We start from the raw sequence: 19,683 nt of genomic DNA, 5'->3' as shown, positions 1-19,683 counted from the left end.
AACACACACGCCGACTTACTCATGCACAACTACAAAGTCCCGTGCACACATACAGTATATCCCCCCTCCACTACATTCTCAACGATCGTATACGCAAATACTGTTGATAACCCCCCCCCCCCACATGCATGTCACAATTCCACACATGGAGACATTCAAACACGCTCAAAGGGACGCACATTCATGCAAGTAGTCCTAAGCACAACCTCACACAAATCCAGTCCTTTTACAGAAAGGGTTGGGCTTTCCCCTCACACAATCCACCCACCATACTTCCCAAAAATGTGTGTGTATGTGAGAAAGAGAAACAGACAGAGCAAAAGGCGGTGCAAGCGAGCTTCAGTACACGACCTGAAAGTTTCAAGGGCACAGGGGGAAAAGATCGATTGAGGATGATGAACGTGATGACAAAGAGCTGGACAACGTGAGGATGTGTGGTTCTGGAAGAAACTGGAATCTCTAATTAATTCATATCTGACGTTTCTGAAGAGGGAGCACAGTGACAAGAGAGGATAAAAGATAGCAGACACTCCCCACCAACTCATTTCTCCGTTCACTCAACTGCCAAGTACTGTACAAGGTAAGCTCCGCTCTTCCATATAGCCTAAGCATCTTGTTTTACAATAGTTAGCAGGGCACTGGTTGACCTGGAGATTCCTAATCTTATTTATGCTGTTGAAATGGCTTTTTTGCTCATATGAGAAAGAGATGGTCAAAACTGTAATTATTATTAAAACAAATTGTTATTAAGTGAGGTCGTCTACTTTATTGTTAAGTTTTAATTGTCCAAGCAAGACAAAAACTAAAATGATTATAAAGTAGACAACTGTAGGAGCATGGTTTTTTGAAACTATGATTTAACCGTATTATCTGGTCTTACTGTGTGCAAATTATGTGGAGAACAGAAATGTGCTTTGAAGAGAGGTAAAACACTCCTCTTTCATCTCTTAACCAATTTTTTTCAGGATTCATTGCAAAAAATCATCTCATGTAATTTTATATGACCTTTTTTATATTGTTAGTCTATGCAATTCTCCTCATATACCCACCCTCTAATTTCCTGGATATATATTTTGTGACTGGCAAAGTGCTGATGCTTAAGTCCAGGAAATGGGGAGAGAAAAAAAAAAATCACAGCAATTAATGGTGAACTGGAAATGTTTTACAATGTAAAATGTTCCAGCCCAGTCCAGACTGTGGTTTGGTGAGACTGGGACTGATTATATCAGAGAGGAGACAGTTTAAATGTAAGCGGCCACTCAAATAGGGACCTTATGAATTTGTATTTTGCTGAGGAGTCAGAAGAGGCATGTTTGCCAATGGTGCTGTTCAGTCATATCGGCTATGTCTTCACTCCCAACAGCAATAGGATAACATTCAACTACAATTTCCTGAGAGGAAACATCTGAGTAAGTAACTATTCTGTAATTACAGTGCATTAGGAAAGTATTCAGACCCGTTGGCTTTTTCCACATTTTGTTATGTTAGCCTAACATGGATTAAATTGTTTTTCCCCCCTCATCAATCTACACACAATCCCCCATAATGACAAAAATAACATTTCTTTACAAATTTCCAAAAAACAACAAAAACGTAAATATTGCATTTACATAAGAATTGAGACCCTTTACTCAGTACATTGTTGAAGCACTTTTGGCAATGATTACAGCCTCGAGTCTTCTTAGGTATGACGCTACAACCTTGGCACACCTGTATTTGGGGAGTTTCTCCCATTCTTCTCTGCAGAACCTCTCAAGCTCTGTCAGGTTGGATGGGGAGCGTCACTGCAAAGCTATTTTCAGGTCTCTCCAGAGGATATTCGATCGGGTTCAAGTCCGGGCTCTGGCTGGGCCACTCAAGGACATTCAGAGACTTGTCCCGAAGCCACTCCTGCATTGTGTTGGCTGTGTGCTTAGGGTTGTTGTCCTGTTGGAAGGTGAACCTTTGCCCCAGTCTGAGGTCCTGAGCTCTCTGGAGCGGTTTTTAATCAAGGTTCTCTGTATTTTTCTCCGATCATCGTTCCCTAGATCCTGACTAGTCTCCCACTGAAAAACATACCCACAACATGATGCTGCCACCACCATGCTTCACCGTAGGGATGGTGTCAGGTTTCCTCCAGGTGTGACGCTTGGCATTCAGGCCAAAGAGTTCAATCTTGGTTTCATCAGACAAGAGAATCTTGTTTCTCATGGTCTGAGAGTGTCTTTAGGTGCCTTTTGGCAAATTCCCAGCAGGATGTAATGTGCCTTTTACTAATGAGTGGCTTCTGTCTAGCCAATCTACCATAAAGGCCTAATTGGTGGAGTGCTGCAGAGATGGTTGTCCTTCTGGAAGGTTATCCCATCTCCACAGAGGAACTCTGGAGCTCTTTCAGAGTGACCATCGGGTTCTTGGTCACCTCCCTGACCAAGGCTCTTCTACCTGATTGCTCAGTTTGGCCGGGCAGCCACCTCTAGGAAGAGTCTTGGTGGTTCCAAACTTCTTCCGGTTAAGAATGGAGGAGACCACTGTGTTCTTGGGGACCTTCAATGCTGCAGAAACATTTTGGTACCCTTCCCCAGATCTGTGCCTCGACACAATCCTGTCTCGGAGCTCTACGGACAATTCCTTCGACCTCATGGCTTGGTTTTTCCTCTGACATGCACTGTCAACTGTGGTACCTTTCATAGACAGGTGTGTGCCTTTCCAACTCATGTCTAATCAATTTAATTTACCACAGGTGGACACCAATGAAGTTGTAGAAACATCTCAAGGATGATGAATTGAAACAGGATGCACCTGAGCGCAATTTCAGGTCTCATAGCAAAGGGTCTGAATACTTATGTAAAGAAATAAATAATAATATAAATATATACATATACACACAGTTGAAATCAGAAGTTTTCATACACCTGAGCCAAATTCATTTCAACTCAGTTATTCACAATTTCTGACATTTAATCAGAGTAAGAATTCCCTGTCTTAGGTCACTTAGGATCACCACTTTATTTTAAGAATGTGAAATGTCAGAATAATAGTAGAGAGAATAATTTATTTCATATTTAATTTATTTCATTACATTCCCAGTGGATCAGAAGTTTACATACACTCAATTAGTATTTGGTAGTGTTGCCTTTAAATTGTTTAACTTGGGTCAAACGTTTCGGGTAGCCTTCCACAAGCTAGGTGAATTTTGGCCCATTCCTCCTGACAGAGCTGGTGTAACTGAGTCAGATTTGTATGCCTCCTTGCTCGCACATGCCTTTTCAGTTCTGCCCACAAATTTTCTATAGGATTGAGGTCAGGGCTTTGTGATGGCCACTCCAATACCTTGACTTTGTTGTCCTTAAACCATTTGCCACAACTTTGGAAGTATGCTTGGGGTCATTGTCCATTTGGAAGACCTATTTGCGACCAAGCTTTAACTTCCTGACTGATGTCTTGAGATGTTGCTTTAATATAGCCACGTAATTTTTCTGCCTCATGATTGCCTCATCTTGACCATGTTCTGTTATAATATCCACCCTGCACAGCCAGAAGAGGACTGGCCACCCCTCATAGCCTGGTTCCTCTCTAGGTTTCTTCCTAGGTTTTTGGCCTTTCTAGGGAGTTTTTCCTAGGGAGTTTTTCCTAGCCACCGTGCTTCTTTCACATGCTTTGCTTGCTGTTTGGGGTTTTAGGCTGGGTTTCTGTACAGCACTTTGAGATATCAGCTGATGTACGAAGGGCTATATAAAAATAAATTTGATTTGATGATGCCATCTATTTTTTGAAGTGCACCAGTCCCTCCTGCAGCAAAGCACCCCCACAACATGATGCTGCCACCCCCGTGCTTCACGGTTGGGATGGTGTTCTTTGACTTGCAAGCCTCCCCCTTTTTCCTCCAAACATAACAATGGTCATTATGGCCAAACAGTTCCATTTTTGTTTCATCAGACCAGAGGACATTTCTCCAAAAAGTACGATCTTTGTCCCCATGTGCAGTTGCAAACCGTAGTCTGGCTTTTTTATGGCGGTTTTGGAGCCGTGGCTTCTTCGTTGCTGAGCGGCCTTTCAGGTTATGTCGATATAGGACAAATTTGACTGTGGATATAGATACTTTTGTACGTGTTTCCTCCAGCATCTTCACAAGGTCCTTTGCTGTTGTTCTGGGATTGACTTGCACTTTTTGCACCAAAGTACGTTAATATCTAGGAGACAGAACGCGTCTCCTTCCTGAGCGGTATGACGGCTGCGTGGTCCTATGGTATTTATACTTGCGTACTATTGTTTGTACAGATGAACGTGGTACTTTCAGGTCCTATGGTATTTATACTTGCGTACTATTATTTGTACAGATGAACGTGGTACTTTCAGGTCTACAATTTCTTTTCTGAGGTCTTGGCTGATTTCTTTTGATTTCCCCATGATGTCAGGCAAAGAGGCACTGAGTTTGAAGGTAAGCCTTGAAATACATCCACAGGTACACCTCCAATTGACTCAAAATGATGTCAATTAGCCCATCAGAAGCTTCTAAAGCCATGACATGATTTTCTGGAATTTTACAAGCTGTTTAAAGGCACAGTCAACTTAGTGTATGTAAACTTCTGACCCACTGGAATTGTGATACAGTGAATTATAAATTAATCTGGCAGTAAACAATTGTTGGAAAAATTACTTGTGTCATTCACAATGTAGATGTCCTAACCGACTTGCCAAAATGATAGTTTAACAAGAAATTTGTGGAGTGGTTGAAAAACGAGTTTTAACGACTCCAACATAAGTGTATGTAAACTTCCGACGTCAACTGTACAGTATATATACAGTCAAAAGCTTGGACACACCAACTCATTCAAGGGTTTTTCTTTATTTTTACTGTTTTCTACATTGTAGAATAATAGTGAAGACATCAAAATATATTATTTTTGAGATTCTTCAAAGGAGCCACCCTTTGCCTTGATGACAGCTTTGCACACTCTTGGCATTCCCTCAACCAGCTTCATGAGCTAGTCACCTGGAATGCATTTCAATAAAAAGGGGTGCCTTGTTAAAAGGTAATTTGTGGAATTTCTTTCCTTCTCAACGTGTTTTAGCCAATCAGTTGTGTTGTGACAAGGTAGGGGTGGTATACAGAAGATAGCCCTATTTGGTAAAATACAAATTCCATATGATGGCAAGAACAGCTTAAATAAGCAAAGAGAAACGACAGTCCATAATCTGCAACTTTGAAAGTTTGTTCATGTGCAGTCAAAAAACCATCAAGCGCTATGATGAAACTGTCTCATGAGGACCGCCACAGGAAAGGAAGACCCAGAGTTACCTCTGCTGCAGAAGATAAGTTCAGTAGAGTTAAATTTAACTCAGATTGCAGCCCAAATTTGTTCTGTATTTAACTAGGCAAGTTAGTTAAGAACAAATTCTTATTTACAATGACGGCCTACCAAAAGGCAAAAGGCCTCCTGCGGGGACGGGGGCCTGGGATTAAAAATACAATAGAAATATAGGACAAAACACACATCACAACAAGAGAGACAAAACAACACTATATAAAGAGAGACCGAAGACAATACAGCATGGTAGCAACACAACATAACAACAACATGGTAGCAACACAACATGGTAGCAGCACAAAACATGGTACAAACATTATTTGGCACAGACAACAGCACAAAAGGCAAGAAGGTAGAGACAACAATGCATCACAAAGCAGCCACAACTGTCAATAAGTGTCCATGATTGAGTGTTTGAATGAAGAAATAAATGCTTCACAGAGTTCATAAACTGTTCAGAAGAGACTGCTTGAATCAAGCCTTCATGGTTGAATTGCTGCAAAGAAACCACTACTAAAGGACACCAATAAGAAGAGGAGACTTGCTTGGGCCAAGAAACACGAGCAATAGACATTAGACCGGTGGAAATCTGTCCTTTTGTCTGATGAGTCCAAATGAGAGATTTTTGGTTCCAACCACCATATCTTTGTGAGACAGAGAAGGTGAACGGATGATCTCCGCATGTGTAGTTCCCACCATGAAGCATGGAGGAGGAGGTGTGATGGTGTGGGGGTGCTTTGCTGGTGACACTGTCGTTGATTTATTTAGAATTCAAGGCACACTTAACCAGCATGGCTACCACAGCATTCTGCAGCCATACGCCATCCCATCTGATTTGCGCTTAGTGGAACTATCATTTCTTTTTCAACAGGACAATGACTCAACACACCTCCAGGCTATGTAAGGGTTATTTGACCAAGAAGGAGAGTGATGGAGTGCTGCATCAGATGACCTGGCCTCCGCAATCACCCAACCTCAACCCAATTGAGATTGTTTGGGATGAGTTGGACAGCAGAGTGAAGGAAAAGCAGCCAACAAGTGCATATGTGGGAACTCCTGCAAGACTATTGGAAAAGCATTCCAGGTGAAGCTGGTTGAGAGAATGCCAAGAGTGTGCAAAGTTGTCATCAAGGCAAAAGGTGGCTACTTTGAAGAATCTCCAATATTTTATGATTTGTTTAACAGTTTTTTGGTTACTACATGATTCCATATGTGTCATTTCATAGTTTTGATGTCTTCACTATTATTATACAATGTGGAAAATAGTAAAAATAAAAGAAAAGCCCTTGAATGAGAAGGTATCCGAACTTTTGACTGGTACTGTATATTTGCAGAAATTTCTAAAAACCTGTTTTCGCTTTGTCATTATGGAGTACTGGGTGTAGATTGATGAGGGGGAAAAAACTATTTTAGAATAAAGCTGTAACATAACAAAATGTGGAAAAAGTCAAGGGGTCTGAATACTTTCCAAAAGCACTATATATTGCTGCTATAGTCAATACTGACCTATTTGGACTACCAATAACATTTTAAATGCGATGGTTGTCATGTATCCACAGGGGAGCAGCGTGTTGCACACACACCCACAGGTTGCTATGGTTATGATGAGCAACATACAACATAACGCAAAAATTATTCAAACCTAATCCAAATGGTATGATACCAATATTTTGATAAGAAACTGGAACTAGGCTATGTTGTTTCTACTTTATAGAGAGAAACTCAAAGCAAATAGGCTACATACTGACTGAACACAAAATCTACTGAAATGGGTAACATCTGGGAAACTCCAGGAATGGTTTTATGTTCCTACTTCTTTGATGTAAAAATAAAACCCAATTCCTCTGTGGCTGTGTTCAATGGAAGGACAAACACGCTGGTCTTTGAAACACTCCATCTGCACTTTAAAATAACATTCCACTGCCATTTGACTTTAATAACGGACCAGGGTCTATATGGAGAGAGAACCAAACCGACAATAATATTCGCAGAGCTCTGTTATATGCTGCTTCCTCTGCCATTACAAACAGTCCAAACAGTCCACAGTCCCAGAATGCTGCAGTCACCCTGTATGCTAATGCTGTGGCTATCCTCCTCCTAGAACACTTGTGGTGGTGAATTAAGTCACGCTTAAAAGTATTATATTTTATGTTGAATTTTGCACTTTTTATACTGGTACTTCGAAACTTTGATTCAATTACTACACTCTTACAGCGCCTTCAGAAAGGATTCACGCCTCTTGACTTATTCCACATTTTGTTGTTACAACCTGAATTCAAAATGGATTGAAAAAAAAAATAATGTTTCTCACCCATCCAAACACAATACCCCATAATGACAAAGTGAACATTTTGTTTTTATACGTTTTAGCTCATTTATTGAAAATGAAATACTCTACATGACCAAAAGTATGTGGACACCTGCTCGTCGAACATCTCATTCCAAAATCATGGGCATTAACATGGAGTTGGTCCCCCCTTTGCTGCTATAACAGTCTCCACTCTTCTGAGAAGGCTTTCCACTAGATGTTGGAACATTGCTGCGGGGACTTGTTTCCATTCAGCCACAAGAGCATTAGTGAGGTTAGCCACTGTTGTTGCGTTATTAGGTCTGCCTCGCAGTCGGCGTTCCAGTGAATCCCAAAGGTGTTCGATGGGGTTGAGGCCAGGGCTCTGTGCAGGCAAGTCAAGTTCTTCCACATCGATCTCGACAAACCATTTCTGTATGGACCTCGCTTTGTGCACAGGGGCATTGTCATGCTGAAACAGGAAAGAGCCTTCCCCAAACTGTTGCCACAAAGTTGGAAGCACAGAATAGTCTAGAATGTAATTGTATGCTGTAGCGTTAAGATTTCCCTTCACTGGAACTAAGGGGCCTAGTCGGAACTATGAAAAACAGCCCCAGACCATTATTCCTCCTCCACTAAACTTCACAGTTGCCACAATGCATTTGGGCAGGTAGCGTTCTCCTGGCATCTACCAAACCCAGATTCGTCCGTCGGACTGCCAGATGGTGAAGGGTGATTCATCACTCCAGAGAACGTGTTTTCACTGCTCCATAGTTGAATGGCAGCGAGCTTTACACCACTCCAGCCGATGCTTGGCTTTGCGCATGGTGATCTTAGGCTTGTGTGCGGCTGTTCGGCCATGGAAACCCATTTCATGAAGCTCCCAACAAACAGTTCTTGTGCTGATGCTGCTTCCAGAGGCAGTTTGGAATTCGAGTGTCGCAACTGAGGAGAGACAATTTTTACGTGCTACGCGCTTCAGCACTCAGATGTTGCCGTTCTTTGAGCAAATTCGTGGCTGAGCTGTCGTTGCTCCTAGACATTTCCATTTCACAATAACAGCACTTACCATTGACCGGAGCAGCTATAGCAGGGCAGAAATTTGACTAACTTACTAGTTGCAAAGCTGGCATCCTATGACGATGCTTCATTGAAAGTCACTCAGCTCTTCAGTAAGGCCATTCTACAGCCAATTTTTGTTTATGGAGATCACATGGCTGTGTGCTTGATTTTATACACCTGTCAGCAAGGGGTGTGGCTGAAATAGCCTAATCCACTAATTTGAAGTGGTGTCCACATACTTTTGTATATATAGTGTATCGAATTTACATAAATATTCACGCCACTGAGTCAATATATGACTCATAGTGATTAAGTCTCTAAGAGCTGTGCACACCTAGAATGTACAATATTTGCACATTATTCTTAAAAAAAAATTCAAGCTCTGTCAAGTTGGTTGTTGATTATTATATAGACAGGTCCCACAGTTGTTCGTATCATGTCCAATCAATTGAATTTACCACAGGTGGACTCCAATCAAGTTGTAGAAACATGTGAAGGATGATCAATGGAAATAGGATGCACCTGAGCTCCATTTTGGAGTCTCATAGAAAAGGTTCTTAAGTAAATAAGGTATTGCTGTTTGGTATTTTTTTTTTATTTGCCCAAAATTCTAAAAACCTGTTTTCGCTTTGTCATCAATGAGAATACAATAAATAAAAATTTGTTTGAATAAGGCTGTAATGTAACAAAATGTGGAAAAAGTTAAGGGGTCTGAAAACCTTCCAAAGGCACTGTATACTGTAATTGTATATGACGGTTACAGAGATGATGTAGTCATTCAAAAATATTGCACACAAAGTGAGTCCATGCAACTTATTATGTGATTTGTTAAACACATTTACTCATGAACTTATTTAGTCTTGCCATAACAAAGGAGTTGAATGCTTATTGACTCAAGACATTTCAGCTTTTCATTTTATATTAATTTGTAAACATTTGTAAAAATAATAATTCCACTTCGACATTATAGGGTATTTTGTGTTGGCCAGTGACACAAAATCTCAACTTAATCCATTTTAAATTCATGCTGTAACACAACAAATTGTGGAAAAATTCAAGGGGTGTGAATACTTTTTGAAGGCACTGTAGAAAAAAGGGTTCCAAAATGCTTCTGCAGCTGTCCCCATAGAATAACTGTTTTTGGTTCCAGGTAGAACCCTTTTTGGTTCCAGGGAAAACTATTATGGGTTCCATGTAGAACCCTCTGTGGAAAGGCTTCTACGTGGAACCAAAATGGTTCTACCTGGAACCAAAAGGGTTATACCTGGAACCAAAAGGGGTTCTTGAAAGGGTTATCTTATGGGGACAGCCGAAGAAGCCTTTTTGGTTCTAGATAGCACCTTTTTTTGTAAGAGAGTAAGTGTGTCATAAGTGCACAGGTTTTTTCTCACAATACTTGGTTATTTCACCTTCCTTCAGCTTACTTGAAGTATTTACTGTGAGTAGCTCTGGATAGGAGTGTTTGCTAAACTGACAAAAAAATATATTTGTAAAAAATGTAGGCTGTAGCCTTCCATGCCAGACCTTTAAGCTGGTGTTAGGCTGGTGAACTAGTACATCTGTTCAGATTGTACTGAGTGTAGGAATAATTTGGTAAGAATGACAGGTGAGAAATTAGTTTTTCTAACTTTAGACTCTGGGAATTTCCTAGAATTAGCCTAGCCATTGTGGATCCAATCAAAGAAAAAAAAATCACATGAAAACAAAAACATCACATTCTGGCAGTATTTTCGGTTTACCCTCATTTGAACAGAAAGTTGTTCATTTTTGCTACTATTAAGTTAACCGTCCCATTAAGCCATTAACTTAACGATTAAGTACTATTAAGTCAACAGATGGACTGATTCCAGTACTTAACGGGAGATGCTAAATGTAGCCTATTTAATGGTCTATTTAGCTCGCACCCTCGCATGCGTGTTATATCCACATGATCCCAATTTAACAAGACACAATTTAAAGAATTTGTCTTATATATTTTCAACCTCACTTGAATTGTATTTATTAGGACTTATTTTAATGTGGATTTTTTTTATGCAGTGTCGCACATATTGCTTTATAAACTTGACATGTTGTTTGGGTGTGCATGGCATCGAATAAATCTACCCAATGGGCACTGACGTGAATTCAACGTCTATTCCAGGTTGGTTTAATGTAATTTCATTGAAATGACGTGGAAACAATGTTGATTCAACCAGTTTGTGCCCAGTGGGTAACCACTCTTTTGATCTTTTCTAGGAGCATCAATGGATCTGCCAATCGACCTCCTCATCTTTCTCCTCCTCCTTGCCATCAGTGGAGTTCTTGGAGCGTGCCCAGATGGATGCCAGTGCAAAGACAACAAAATCCTTTGCCATGGCAGGTCAATCACAGAGTTTCCCTCCTCAGTGCCTGGTTCCACTACCACCTTCTACATCTCCAACACCAACATCACCGCTCTCAAACCTGATGACTTGGCTGGTTTTGCCGAGGCCCTTGGCATCTTTGTCGTCAAAGACACTGGGATCAGAGAAGTATTCCCTGGCACCTTTGACCTCACCCGTAACTTGGGTGCCCTGGGCTTCACCGGCACTGAGCTGAATGACCTGCCTGAGGCCTTGTTTGTAAATCTGGTGAAGCTGGAATCTCTGACTCTGAGCGGCAACAAGCTCCTGGTGCTTCGCCCCGCCTGGCTTTACTCCCTCGCTGCTCTGAGGACCCTGGACTTCAGCAAGAACCTCATCACGTCTGTACCAGAGAAGGCCTTTCGCTCTGTCACTCAGCTGGAGCATCTCACCCTGGCCAGGAACGGCATCAACCAACTCTACAGGGACACCTTCAGGGGCCTGAGCAAGATCAAATCCCTGCGTCTGAACCGGAACGCTCTTAGGGCGATCCCTGCTGGAGCGTTTGATGACCTGGTAAGCCTGGAGGAGCTCTCTCTACAGGATAATGCCATCACTCATCTCCCCGCTAACCTGTTCTCCCAGCTGCAGAGCCTAAAGAAGCTTTATCTCTCCAGCAACCGGCTGACTTCCCTCCCAGAGGGAATTCTCCTCAACCTCCCTAACCTGGCCCAGATCTCACTGTATGAGAACGAGCTCCAGAGTCTGTCCCCAGGAGTGTTCGGCCCCATGGCCGTGAGGGAGCTGTGGCTGTATGACAACCGGCTGACCCACCTGGAGGAACACACCTTCAGCAACCTGACCCAGCTGCGTCTGCTGGTACTGAGCCGGAACCAGATCAGCTCTGTGTCTCCCGGGGCCTTCAGTGGGCTGGCAGAGCTGGGGGAAGTGTCCCTACACACCAACCTCCTCACCAGCCTGCAGGAAGGCACCTTCCAGGGGCTGCATAAGCTGGTAAACATCTCCCTGGAGAACAACTACATCCACTCCCTTCCTGCCAGGCTTCTCCATGGCCACTCCCACCTTGGCCAACTGGACCTCCACAACAACTCCCTCCTCAACCTGCCCTCAGAGCTCCTCAGCACCCTCACGGTGGCCAATGAGGTGCTGCTCGCTGAAAATCCCTGGAAGTGTGACCAGGACATCGTGCCACTGCGGGACTGGCTGACACGGAACCCCACCAAGGCTAACCTCAGTACTGTGGTGTGCCTCACGCCCTCTGTCTTAAGCGGTGACAGCATAGCCGAACTGACTGACGAGGAGCTGATGCTGTCCACTCCGACCGCCGTCCCTGATACCACCCCGACAGAGAAGAGAAGGAAGCCCCACACCCCCGCTCCCAAGAGGAGCACCCCCTCCCCTGCTGCAGAGGCCACGCCCACCCAGGAGCAGGGGGAGGACACCAGCAGTGGGCAGGGGAACGGAGAGGGCGTGTCCAGGAATACGCAGATCATTATCATCGCGGTGGTCTGCACCGCCATCATCACCAGTCTCATCGTCTGCTGCGTCTGCTGGAGGAGGAACAACAGAGGCAGCCGCAACCTTGGCCACAGGAACAAAAACAACTCGGTCATCTAGACTGGCCCAGAGGCCTGAGAACCACATAGGAGGTGTACTGTACAGTTATGCTGAGCATGCCAGAGCAAACATCCTGATGCAGTTGCTCCCAAACATCTTAGCACAGGAACCCATCGTGTCTCTATCATGTCTCTTCAAGAACTCATGACCAAGGACAGACTAGCTGGGGCCTGAGCCTTGGGGAACTCTACTTTGATCGAATAAGTTATTCTGATTGGGATCCCATAATATTAGAATTAAGCCATTTTGCAAGTCCCTCTTCAGCAAGCTTTCTGAGGTTTGAACGATATTTAGCACAAATAACCAAAAAGAACATCTCATAAACCAACAATAATCATCTGGAAATTGCATGGATGATATGCACAAAATGCCATTCATCTTTTTTTTGATACTGGTAAAAAAGTTGAACATATACAATTGAAGTCGGAAGTCACCATACACGTGGGTTGGAGTCATTAACACTCGTTTTTCAACCACTCCACAAATTTCTATTTAACAAGCTATAGTTTTGGCAAGTCGGTTAGGACATCTATCACAATTCCAGTGGGTCAGAAGTTTACATACACTAAGTTGACTGTGCCTTTAAACAGCTTGGAAAATTCCAGAAAATCATGTCATGGCTTTAGAAGCTTCTGATAGGCTAATTGACATCATTTGAGTCAATTGGAGGTGTACCTGTGGATGTATTTCAAGCCCTACCTTCAAACTCAGTGCCTCTTTGCTCAACATCATGGGGAAATCAAAAGAAATCAGCCAAGACCTCAGAAAAGAAATTGTAGACCTGAAAGTACCACGTTCATCTGTACAAATAATAGTACGCAAGTATAAATACCATAGGACCTGAAAGTACCACGTTCATCTGTACAAACAATAGTACGCAAGTATAAACACCATAGGACCATGCAGCCGTGATAACGCTCAGAAAGGAGACACGTTCTGTCTCCTAGAGATGAACGTACTTTGGTGTGAAAAGTGCAAATCAATCCTAGAACAACAGCAAAGGACCCTGTGAAGATGCTGGAGGAAACAGGTACAAAACTATCTATATCCACAGTGAAACGAGTCCTATATCGACATAACCTGAAAGGCCGCTCAGCAACGAAGAAGCCACTGCTCCAAAACCGCCATAAAAAAGCCAGACTACGGTTTGCATCTGCACATGGGGACAAAGATCGTACTTTTTGGAGAAATTTCCTCTGGTCTGATGAAACAAAAATAGGACTGTTTGGCCATAATGACCATCGTTATGTTTGGAGGAAAAGGGGGAGGCTTGCAAGCCGAAGAACACCATCCCAACCGTGAAGCACGGGGGTGGCAGCATCATGTTGTGGGGGTGCTTTGCTGCAGGAGGGATGGTGCACTTCACAAAATAGATGGCATCATGAGGGAGGAAAATTATGTGGATATATTGAAGCAACATCTCAAGACATCAGTCAGGAAGTTAAATCTTGGTCGCAAATGGGTCTTTCAAATGGACAATGACCCCAAGCATACTTACAAAGTTGTGGCAAATGGTTTAAGGACAACAAAGTCAAGGTATTGGAGTGGCCATCTCAAAGCCCTGACCTCGATCCTATAGAAAACTTGTGGGCAGAACTGAAAAAGCGTGTGAGAGCAAGCCTGACTCAGTTACACCAGCTCTGTCAGGAGGAATGGGCCAAAATTCACCCAACTTATTGTGGGAAGCTTGTAGAAGGCTACCCGAAATGTTTGACCCAAGTTAAACATTTTAAAGGCAATGCTACCAAATACTAATTGAGTGTATGTAAACTTCTGACCCACTGGGAATGTGGTGAAAGAAATAAAAGCTGAAATAAATCTTTCTCTCTACTATTATTCTGACATTTCACATTCTTAAAATAAAGTGGTGATCCTAACTGACCTAAAACAGGGAATTTTTGCTTGGATTAAATGTCAGGAATTGTGAAAAACTGAGTTTAAATATATTTGGCTAAGGTGTATGTAAACTTCCGACTTCAACTGTATACTGAACAAATGTAATGTTCAGCATAGTCTTACCACACACCTGCTGTTTTTTTTAGAAGCTCTTTTTTATGATTTACTGACTGGAATTAGGCTACTTACTGTGTGATTTTTATATAGCGTAATCAGTAGATAAAGGCTGGTTTCATCTACTTGCAAATGATTATGCTCCACACACAAATGAAGTAAAATGATTGACTGTTATATTAAATAAATACACTACATAGTAGTGATATTCTGAAACGCTCAAGAGACAAGTGTTCATTGTGTGGCACTGTGTGATAAAGAGTTATTATCTTTCCACAACAACAATGTTTTGAACTGATGTGGGGGATTCCCGTCTTCTTCAGCCCATTGTATTTGGTCCAGTTGTATACCAAAAACACTTGTTCCTCGGGGTAAACATTGATGTTTTAAGCCTGACTATTTGAATGAGAAGTTATCACACTAGTCAAATGTGGTATGCACTCTGAGTAGGCTATACAAAAAAAGATTGATGATCATGTTTATGCCAATGGTTTGTGATGGGGTTGGGAGGGTATCAGATGAAAAACTCTGCCATGACCTTGGCACCCAGTGTTTGTGTGTGGGGGAGATTCTGACTTTATCCTTGGTACATTCCATGTGTCTAACGCAGATTGATGGTATAGGCCTACACTTAGCATTGAAATGTAAACCACCCATCTAACTGAACACACTTAAGAAGATAGAGAATAGATAGAGTTTTGTTGATGCTGAGAATGGGATGTATATGTTTTTAAATAACATTCTTAGAATATTCTCTGAACATAACTAAAGTTTTCTTGTGTTTTTTGTAGAACAATTTCTTTACGTTCTGAGAACGGAATGAATGTTTTAAACAAAATTCTTAGAACGTTACTAAACTTTTATTGTGTTTTTTTTATGGAAAGTTTTCTTAAAACCCTTTACACTCGTGGGAATTGGCCTAAATGGATAGGGATAAATTGAAATGTTTCTTACAGAAGAAACATGAAAAGTATTGAGGAACTAGAGCAAGCAGACTTGTAGGTGTTTTGTTTGGAACACAACCGTGCATCCCCGCCATCACACAGTTACTGTTGTTGTTTAGGCAATCCAAAAATGGTCCATTATAAATCGCAATCTGGGTCAGGTTGGCATCATTTGAAAGCTTGTTCTATTGCCAACTAGCTAAGTTATAAAATACGATATTACAGTGACAGTCTTTCACAATGCAATTTGGGGAAACATCCTAATTTTGGTGCGCATAGAAAGGAGTCATGAGTGCAGTGTTGTAGTACTCGAGAACGGTTGCGGACCTACAAAAAAATGATTGCTGTTTTGAAAAAGTGCAGTAACTGCAGTCAACGGTGGTATTTTGGACGCAGTATTTGCAGCATACTGCAGTTATCCTTCACTATAACTGCAGTTATACTGCAGTGTACGTTACAGCCTTATTCTAAAATAGATTAAATAAAAACATTTCCTCATCAATCTACACACAATACCCAATAATAACAAAGCAAAAACAGGTTCTTAGAAATGTTGGTAAATCTATTAAAGAAGTAAAACCGAAATATCAAATTTACATAAGTATTCAGAACCTTTGCTGTGAGACTCGAAATTGAGCTCAGGTGCATCCTGTTTCCAGATGTTTCTACAACTTGATTGGAGACCACCTGTGGTAAATTAAATTGATTGGACATGATTTGAAAAGGCACACCTGTCTATATAAGGTCCCACAGTTGACAGTACATGTCAGAGCAAAAACCAAGGCATGAGGTCGAAGGAAATGTCCGTTGAGCGCCGAGACAGGATTGTGTCGAGGCACAGATCTGGGGACGGGTGCCAAAATATTTGTGCAGCATTGCAGGTCCCCAAGAACACAGTGGCCTTCATCATTCTTAATTGGAAGAAGTTTGGAACCACCAAGACTCTGGTGTTATCCTCTTTGATAACACCTGCTGCAGCAGCTGCAAACCAGCCGACAAAAGTTAGCTACACCATGGAGAAAACTACTGCTCGTTATTGCGCAGTGACCTGTTGGCCTTCAAGAAGTTTTTGTAAAAAACGGTCCCACCCATTAAGTCAAAATCTGATTGGTTGATTCCACTGTCACTCCAAAATGTTGCCCTAATACAGTTGAGCTACAGGACTGTTTTGCTAGCACAGACTGTAATATGTTCCGAGGCTCTTCCGATGGCATTGTGGAGTACACCACATCAGTCATTGGCTTCATCAATAAGTGTATCAATGATGTCGTCCCCACAGTGACCGTACGTACATACCCCAACCAGAAGCCATGGATTACAGGCAACATCCACACTGAGATAAAGGCTAGAGCTGCCGCTTTCAAGGAGTGGGACTCTAACCCGGAAGCTTATAAGAAATCCCGCTATGCCCTCCGACGAACCATCAAACAGGCAAAGTGTCAATACAGGACTAAGATCTAATCGGTCTACACCGGCTCCGACACTCGTTGGAATTTTGTTTTAAGCAGACCACCATAGCCCCTGTGCCCAAGAACACTAAGGTAACCTGCCTAAATGACTACCGACTCACTTCTGTAGCCATGAAGTGCTTTGAAAGACTGGTCATGGCTCACATCAACACCATTATCCCAGAAGCCCTAGACCTACTCCAATTTGCATACCGCCCTAACAGATCCACAGATGATGCAATCTCTATTGCAGTCCACACTGCCCTTTCCCACCTATATAGAAGGAACACCTATGTGAGACTGCTATTCATTGACTAGAGCTCAGCGTTCAACACCATAGTGCCCTCAAAGCTCATCAATAAGCTAAGGACCCTGGGACTAAACACCTCCCTCTGCAACTGGACCCTGGACTTCCTGACGGGGTGCCCCCAGGTGGTTAGGGGAGGTAACAACACATCCACCAAGCTGACCCTCAACACAGGAGCCCCTCAGGGGTGCGTGCTCAGTCCCCTTCTGTACTCCCTGTTCACTCATGACTGCACGGCCAGGCACAACTCCAACACCATCATTAAGTTTGCAGATGACACAACAGTGGTAGGCCTTATCACCGACAATGACGAGACAGCCTATAGGGACAAGGTCAGAGACCTGGCCATGTGGTGCCAGGACAACAACCTCTCCCTCAATGTGATCAAGACAATGGAGATGATTGTGGACTACAGGAAAAGGAGGACCGAGCACGCCCCCATTCTCATCGACAGGGCTGTAGTGGAGCAGGTTGAGAGCTTCAAGTTCCTAACATGGTCCAAGCACATCAAGACAGTCGTGAAGAGGGCATGACAAAACCTATTCCCCCTCAGGAGACTGAAAATATTTGGCATGGGTCCTCAGATCTTCAAAAGGTTCTACAGCTGCAACATCGAGAGCATCCTGACTGGTTGCATCACTGCCTGGTATGGCAACTGCTCGGCCTCCGACCGGAAGGCACTACAGAGGGTAGTGCGTACGGCTCAGTACATCACTGGGGCCAAGCTTCCTGCCATCCAGGACCTCTATACCAGGCGATGTCAGAGGAAGACTCCAGCCACCCTAGTCATAGACTGTTCTCTCTGCTACCGCACGGAAAGTGGTACCGGAGCACCAAGTCTAGGTCCAAGAGGCTTCTAAACACCTTCTACCCCCAAGCCATAAGACTGCTGAACATCTAATCAAATGGCACCCAGACTATTTGCATCTGTTTTACACCGCTGCTACTCTCCGTTATTATCTATGCATAGTCACTTTAATAACAACTCTACCTACATGTACATATTACCTCAACTAACCCGGACCCCCAAAGACCAGCAATGAAAACTGAAGAGATTAAATCGGAACGTCATTGAAAATAATAATATAATTATTATTATAATTATTTTTTAAATCTTTAGCCCTTCTCTGAATGCGTAGAAGGCCCATTGTTCCCCACTGTGTTTGGGTTAGTAATAATTTGTAGTGTCTCTATTTTACCTCAGCATGCATTTTTAACTATTCTGAATGTCTTAAGAATCCATATGTTATTCTGAAATTTGAACACAGAAATTACTTGACATTGTGATCTCTTATTATGGTGGTTAGTTGACAAAATGACAATCATGGTCTTGAATTGGACTCGCATTTTTCTGGTCTCCATCTTGATTCGGCCTCGGACCCCGTCTCCCTCCTCGTCTCGGTCTTGACTCGGTCTCGCCCCCCCTTCCAGTCTTGGTCTAAACTCAGACTTGATTTGCTCTGGTCTTGGTCTTGAATCGGTCTCGCTTTAGGTGGTCTCGAACACAACACTGCATGTGTTACGCCTGCTCCCACTCTTCCCCCCTGGCGCTCGAGGGCGCCAGGCTCCCCAGCATTACGCACTCCTGCCACCATCATTACGAACACCTGCCTTCCCCCGTCACGCGCAACAGCGATTATTGGACTCACCTGGACTAAATCACCTCTGTCATTACCTCCCCCATATCTGTCTGTTCGCCCGCTCTGTTCCTGGCTTCAGCATTGATTGTCATATGTCCTTGTATACCCGTGTGCTGACGCTGTTCCTGTCTTGTTTCATGTCTGTTCCTGATTAAATGTTTGACTCACCGTACCTGCTTCTCTACTTCAGCATCGGTCCTTACACCATGAGTGCATTCAGGTGCGTGTGCCGTGGCAAATTTTCTTCACAGTAGACAAACATAGGCTCATTCTATTCATAATAACCCAGGGTATAACGCCATGTCATCTTGTAACTGGACATTAAACATAGTGATCATAAACATTGGTGTTTGGCTTGCTTGTATGACATCAAAACAGTATTTATTATAATCCTCAATGTCTCATATTTCAAAATACAAAGAGTCCACTTAAATTACAGCAATATCCTCACTCAGTCAATAAAACATTTGCAAAGTGGTCCAATTAGTGGGAGGGATGGGGGCAACTTCTTATCACTATGAAGCCCAGGGCCTAAGGTCTGATATAGCCAGGGTGCGAATTACGAGGGAGCAGGGTGGACTCCGCTCCCCTGAATGAGATATTGGCTCCCCTAAATGCAAGTCCCCTTTGGGGGGGTTGTCTAAATAATAATATTTTAACCATTATCCAATTTGTTTAAAATGCAGTGGTAAATATGTTTTACAGTAGTAAATATGAAAATAAAAACTTCCAAATTAA

General features: G+C 42.8%; 1 protein-coding gene across 1 annotated transcript; it reads left to right on the top strand.

The window, feature by feature from the left end:
* The first annotated feature begins 247 nt into the window (after window positions 1-247).
* LOC123724381 (uncharacterized) lies at window positions 248-19,117 on the top strand. The gene is made up of 2 exons (XM_045687326.2): window positions 248-580; window positions 10,873-19,117. Exon 2 carries the CDS (start codon window positions 10,881-10,883, stop codon window positions 12,594-12,596), a length of 1,716 nt encoding a protein of 571 aa, XP_045543282.2. The 5' UTR covers window positions 248-580; window positions 10,873-10,880; the 3' UTR covers window positions 12,597-19,117.
* The last annotated feature ends 566 nt before the right edge of the window (window positions 19,118-19,683 follow it).

Source organism: Salmo salar, chromosome 10, assembly GCF_965601325.2.
Source record: "Salmo salar chromosome 10, fSalSal1, whole genome shotgun sequence".
Taxonomy (NCBI): domain Eukaryota; kingdom Metazoa; phylum Chordata; class Actinopteri; order Salmoniformes; family Salmonidae; genus Salmo; species Salmo salar.
This window is presented reverse-complemented; position numbering and strand designations above follow the sequence as displayed.